Genomic DNA, 6974 nt, shown 5'->3' with positions numbered 1-6974 from the left:
CAAAAATTTCAGTTTTATAGTTACCACTTCTCCATTTAAATTATATTGCCTACAGGCTACAGGATATTTGGAAAAAAAAATTGGATGAAACTCACGACAAGTGGGAACTTTAAGCTGAAAATATATTTTTGATGTCATAAGCCTTTGGCTTGAGATTAAAATAATTCCAATACTTAGGGATTGACAATCTGATAGGTTAATCTTAATCCAAAGTCTTGTTTAATCCTACGACCTTTGTCTTCATCTTCAATCTTCTTTGCATTTGGAGGAAAAAAAAAATGTTTCAACCCCAACCTTTTGAATTTCTTAAAGTCTGAACATGTTTCTTTCCTCAGGTTCGAACGGCAATCCCCAGGACCCTACTTCTCTTCACTACATAAGCTCCCATGGTTACAACTGTTACGAGCAAGCGCAGGTTCGAACGGCAATCCCCAGGACCCTACTTCTCTTCACTACATAAGCTCCCATGGTTACAACTGTTACGAGCAAGCGATTCTAGCCGTAGCTTCCATCATAGAGGATTACGATTCGGATAAGATGTTTCCCGTGCTTGGGTTTGGTGCCAAAAATCTTAATCCAAAGTCTTGTTTAATCCTACGACCTTTGTCTTCATCTTCAATCTTCTTTGCATTTGGAGGAAAAAAAAAATGTTTCATCCCCAACCTTTTGAAGTTCTTAAAGTCTGAACATGTTTCTTTCCTCAGGTTCGAACGGCAATCCCCAGGACCCTACTTCTCTTCACTACATTAGCTCCCATGGTTACAACTGTTACGAGCAAGCTTAGGACAAGGAGAACCTACTTAAGTATACAAGAGCCATACGCAACGGATTATAAACTTTTAATCCCTGACGTTCTCTATTTCTTCCTTCCCGTGACCAGAAATAAATAGCTCTTCAGTCTCAGCTTTCCAACATTTTTTTCTTCTTTTTCCAGAGTAGGTAGGTAACTATATTAGGTAGATATTTCTCCCTTCCATCATAGAGGATTACGATTCGGATAAGATGTTTCCCGTGCTTGGGTTTGGTGCCAAGATTCCCCCGGATGGGCAAATATCTCATGAGTTCTTTGTCAATATGAATCCTGCCAGTCCCTACTGTAACCGAGTCGCAGGTGAGAAATTATATCGTGCATAAGGTACTTTAATCAAGTAGGGACCAGTAGTGGCATTACTAGTGTAAAAAGATTGATGATAAATGGGAGATAATAGTAAAAAAAGTCCAACGGTGTGTCCGCATATAGTCGACCGGCCGTCGATCGCCTTCCATCATAGAGGATTACGATTCGGATAAGATGTTTCCCGTGCTTGGGTTTGGTGCCAAGATTCCCCCGGATGGGCAAATATCTCACGAGTTCTTTGTCAATATGAATCCTGCCAGTCCCTACTGTAACCGCGTCGCAGGTGAGAAATTATATCGTGCATAAGGTACTTTAATCAAGTAGGGACCAGTAGTGCCATTACTAGTGTAAAAAGATTGATGATAAATGGGAGATAATAGTAAAAAAGTCCAACGGTGTGTCCGGATATAGTTGACTGGCCGTCGATCGATACTGTAACCGAGTCGCAGGTAAGAAATTATATCGTGCATAAGGTACTTTAATCAAGTAGGGACCAGTAGTGGCATTACTAATGTAAAAAGATTGATGATAAATGGGAGATAATAGTAAAAAAAAGTCCAACGGAGTGTCCGGATATAGTCGACCGGCCGTCGATCGATATCGACTGAACCGTCCACACTGTCTCTACAACATAGATACTCCTCGTCGATTGACTATGTTTGAACACACTTTACTTAAGTCATTTCTAGATGTATACTGCCGAGGTGAAACTAAACTTCTGAAAAGCAAAGGGACTTTTCAGCCCCAGGAAGCCTGACGCCTTTTAGCTAAAAAAAGTCCAACGGTGTGTCCGGATATAGTCGACCGGCCGTCGATCGATGTCGACTGAACCGTCCACACTGTCTCGACAACATAGATACTCCTCGCCGATTGACTATGTTTGAACACACTTTACTTAAGTCATTTCTAGATGTACATATACTGCCGAGGTGAAACTAAACTTCTGAAAAGCAAAGGGACTTTTCAGCCCCAGGAAGCCTGACGCCTTTTAGCCGCTCAATAAAGTACCTGCTTAAATCATTTCTTAGGAAATACCTGTGTGTGATATTGGATTTTATTGTTTTAACTCTTCCCAATGATGAAGATTGATAAATTCCCAAAATTGTCTGGGTTGAAAAATACGGTTCAGTGAAGTGGAAAAAATTTCAAAACTCTTCCCAATGATGAAGATTGATAAATTCCCAAAATTGTCTGGGTTGAAAAATACGGTTCAGTGAAGTGGAAAAAATTTCAATTTTACTTCAAAAGAAGTTTTTATTGCTGGAAGATTTTTATTTGTTTATAACAATTTCGTTATAAAGTTCCCTCCTAACAAAGTTCCCTAATGAGGCAAGTTTCATTTTCACGACGTTCACGCCTCCATTTGTGTTCCCACGCGATATTTTGCAAGCTCATTTTCATTTGTTGTTAGCGATTGTCAGGAATTGACTTTTAAGTCAATGAGGCAAGTTTCATTTTCACGACGTTCACGCCTCCATTTGTGTTCCCACGCGATATTTTGCAAGCTCATTTTCATTTGTTGTTAGCAATTGTCAGGAATTGACTTTTAAGTCATTTTTATTAAAGTTATGTAACAGAGAAATTGCAGGAAACAGAAAAATGGAAACTCTTGGAAAAAGACATCACGATTTCGTCACAATAATATGCATTGCTTGCGTATTTTCCCGTTACCTCTAAGTAGTTACATAATGATTATAATTTCCGTCAACCGAAGTTTCATTTCCCCCCTTCTTCCTTGAAATTTTTTGAAGGTTGTTTCTGAGGGAATACTTTTTCAAAACAAATATTTCTTGGAATTCGTATACCTAATATTTTGAGGGGAGCGGGACTGATTCCGATTCTTTCCCATTAACTTGTTTAGCTTCCCTTAGTTCTCTACATATTATAGCAAAAAAAAAAAACAATTATCCTTATTTATCCAGCGGAGTTAGCACGTTGAATACACCAGTTCCCAATGGATCACTGTAGACAAACCACCGTCAATAAAAATCTCAACAAGTTATGTATACAGTGACGATAAACCCCTATCAAATAAATAACCTTGTTTTTTGTTGTTTTCCTTGTAATTAAGTAAGACCTTTTGATGTAAACCTTACCTATGTATTATGCCGTTTAACCCATAAAATACACGAGACCTTGTTAGGACTGCTGGGGTAAAGGGACTTTTTAGTCTCATTCGAGCAGGATAAACGAGGTATATTCTATTCTATTCTAACCTTGATTGTCTCCATGTGCAGGTGTTCTGGAAGCATACAGGAATTGCATACGACTTGTACAACTGTGCGGTCCCACGAATTTCGCTCCCGTCATTTCGCACGTTGCCAAATTCGCGGCCACGTACCGAGACGGATCTTCCTACTTCATCTTGCTCATTCTGACGGATGGTGTTATCACGGACATGCCACAGACCACGGCGGTAAGTTATATTGTGTTTCCCTCAAGAGTTATTGTTCTTTTTTCCAAGGCGTTCGACAGAGGGAACTGTAACTGCTAAGGTCTTATCGTCTCGAAATCGAAGAGAGAAGGAAGACAGGTTAGGAGAAAGGCAGCCATTCCAAAAACGAACATTATCTGTTCAGGATAAAATCCGCGGGGAATTGAACCCGCGACTTTACACTCTGAACCATAATTTTTTTTTGCTAATGTTTTGACTATTATTGGACGTTACGACGACAATTATTAGAGGATAACAATGCGTCATTGGTTATTTCCCACCTTGTTCACTAGTGACTTTTTTTTTTCTTTAAATTCGGACTTTTGTGCAGCATTTTAGTGTGAAATAACGCCACAGTAGAGAGGTCTACCCACTAGTTCAACCATATCTTTACTTACTTACTTTCCGTGTCCCGAAGACCCAATGTCAAAGTCAAATATTGTGCCAATGTGTTGCAGTCTTGATTGCGATTTCAATGGCTGCTATTGTTAGACGAAATAAAATAACAAAATAAATAAATAATATTAGATCTTGCGATTTCAATGTCTGCTATTGTTAGATGAAATAAAATAACAAAATAAATAAATAATATTAGATCTTGCGATTTCGGCGGTAAGTTATATTGTGTTTCCCTCAAGAGTTATTGTTCTTTTTTCCAAGGCGTTTGACAGAGGGAACTGTAACTGCTAAGGTCTCATCGTCTCGAAATCGAAGAGAGAAGGAAGACAGGTTAGGAGAAAGGCAGCCATTCCAAAAACGAACATTATCCGTTCAGGATAAAATCCGCGGAGAATCGAACCCGCGACTTTACACTCTGAACCATAATTTTTTTGCTAATGTTTTGACTATTATTGGACGTTACGACGACAATTATTAGAGGATAATAATGCGTCATTGGTTATTTCCCACCTTGTTCACTAGTGACTTTTTTTTCTTTCAACTCGGACTTTTGTGCAGCATTTTAGTCTGAAATAACGCCACAGTAGATAGGTCTACCCACTAGTTCAACCATATCTTTACTTACTTACTTTCCGTGTCCCGAAGACCCAATGTCAAAGTCTAATATTGTGCCAGTGTGTTGCAGTCTTGATTGCGATTTCAATGGCTGCTATTGTTAGATGAAATAAAATAACAAAATAAATTAATAATATTAGATCTTGCGATTTCAATGTCTGCTATTGTTTGATGAAATAAAATAAGTGAAGACCATGTCTAGAAATATGTAAAATAACAAAATAAATAATATTAGATCTTGCGATTTCAATGGCTGCTACCATATCATTAATCCCGTTCCTTGGTTCCCTCACAGGCTATTGTAGCGGCCTCCGTGCTACCTATGTCCATCATCATAGTAGGGGTAGGCTCCGCTGATTTCACTCTCATGGAGACACTAGATGCTGACACTGTCGCCCTGGAAGCCAATGGTGTCAAGCAGTCACGCGACATCGTTCAATTCGTTCCATTCAACAAGTTCATGGGAGGCGGCGACCCTCGGACTGCAAGGCTACGACTGGCTCGCGAGGTGCTGGCCGAGATCCCGGTCCAGTTTGTCTCCTATATGAAGACCAACAACATCGCACCCCGCCCGCCTCAGACGGATGTTACGTTTCTACCTCCCGATCCAGACCTGTTGAAATGTCAGCCCGCTCTGTAAGCTTACCGGATGCCAAGTGGTTCAATCATTCCTCTTTGAATACATGATGTGCATTTGAATTTAAATGTGGAGCAACAGCAATGCTCGCGAGCTGAGAGAGGTAAGTGACAATGTTTTGTTCTTGGCCACTGGAAAGGGTGTTTTCTTGGAACATCCCCCTATTTTTACGTCAAATGCATGTCCGTATTAGAAGATATATTGTAAATAGACGTCTGAACCATTAACCCTTCTATGTGAGGAGTTGAGAGTTTGTAAATCGGATGATGACCCCCTGGGTATCTCGTCAGCATCCCACGAGCCAGTAGTAGTTTTGCAGTCCGAGGGTCTCCACTTCCTAAGAGTTTGATGAATGGTACCTACAATGACACATTGTTGTCGCTGTAGTATTTCTTATCCACAAAGTACATCAACTGCAGGTACACAGACAGGGTGGGAACATGTAACAAGAATCTCAATTCCCAAACCAGTGGACACTTTTATTTATCCCCAGGTTAACAGTCTCATAACTATGCACTTAGCGCAATCGCAGATTCGACTTTCAAGAAAATAAAAATTGATTTTTTTTTCAAACCGAATCTAGCTTAGCCTAGCCCTATTTATAACCACCGCCTAAAAAACACCCCAAAATGAACCAAAAAGTTAACACGAGACTTTTAACCTCGGGATGAGTACTTTATATTCAGATAATTTTTTCGTCACTATGAATTCCACCCTTATTATTCCTACATACGAGTATAAACTGCTAAAAACACTAGCGTCAGAGGGTGTAGGGCTGTAGGGTAATTACCTTGTGTAGCTAATTATTCATTCAGAACCACACCCTCAGCCCTTTATGACGTGTACCTGGGTATGTTGTTCCCATTACAACCTACTCTTGACCCCATTCGGTCAGATGGGTGAAACTAAGGTCATGAGTGGACAGATGTTTCTTTTTTACTTTCTATTACCTTTACGTATAGGGAACCTATACAAGGTAATGAGAAAGTATTGCAATCGGTCCAAATTTTCAAAATCGGGAAATGGGTGGAAATATCCGTTTTGGGGTCCCCTGATTCCAAAAAAGTGGTTTTTAGCCCATGGTCTGTACGTAACGTACGTACGTACTACAGGTTTAAATGGGAAAAAGTAGAAAGTTGTGAACAAAATATCTCAAAAACGGTTTGTCGTAGAGAAATGAAATTTGGTATACTATCCCGGTATGGTCCAAGGACGCGACTGTAACAATTTGGCAAAAATCGGATAATCACCCATCCAGATATTAACAAAAGTAATTGTTGCTTAACCCTCATTTCGTGGAAAATGTTGAAAAGGTTGTGAACAAAATATCTCAAGAAAGGTTTGTCGTAAAGCGATGAAATTTGGTATGATATACCGATATGTTCCAAGGACGCGACTGTAACAACTTGGTAAAAAACGGATAGTCGCTGCAAATAATAATTATTATTATTCCATGTTAGAGGCAGCATTTTTACTGCCAAGGTCATATCAGGATTTTCTGCCTCAACATTTTGGGTAATAAAGAGGTATTTTCATTTTATTTGACACTATTTGGTCGGACAAAATAAAATAAAAAACCTGTTCACAACCCAAAATGTATCAAGTATCTGGGTATCATCAAGCCTAGTAAAAATTTGTAACTTTTGTGTGAGCAATTTGTTTTGTGTTTTATTGACAGGCTTGTAAAGAGAAACAATGAACCATGAAACAAAATTCGTTGGATACAATCTCATGTAGGTACGCTTAACTACAATAATTACTGTTCCATTATT

At 39.3% G+C, this 6974-nt stretch overlaps 1 protein-coding gene across 1 annotated transcript in view; it reads left to right on the top strand.

Moving 5' to 3' along the window:
• The window catches only part of LOC103520012 (copine-8-like), a gene marked incomplete at its 5' end in the record, with an annotated part of 11707 nt that extends 5686 nt beyond the window's left edge, over positions 1-6021 (top strand). The window contains 5 exons of the mRNA XM_026831292.1: positions 336-358; positions 439-505; positions 971-1111; positions 3355-3533; positions 4861-6021. Of these exons, the coding sequence (XP_026687093.1) occupies positions 336-358; positions 439-505; positions 971-1111; positions 3355-3533; positions 4861-5205 (755 nt within the window). The remainder of the gene's footprint in view (positions 1-335; positions 359-438; positions 506-970; positions 1112-3354; positions 3534-4860) is intronic.
• Between the last annotated feature and the right edge of the window lie 953 nt (positions 6022-6974).

The sequence above is a fragment of the Diaphorina citri genome, unplaced genomic scaffold, assembly GCF_000475195.1.
Source record: "Diaphorina citri unplaced genomic scaffold, Diaci psyllid genome assembly version 1.1 scaffold3121, whole genome shotgun sequence".
In the NCBI taxonomy this organism is placed as follows: domain Eukaryota; kingdom Metazoa; phylum Arthropoda; class Insecta; order Hemiptera; family Psyllidae; genus Diaphorina; species Diaphorina citri.
Note: the sequence above shows the minus strand (reverse complement) of the source record. Positions and strands in the feature narration are given on the sequence as shown.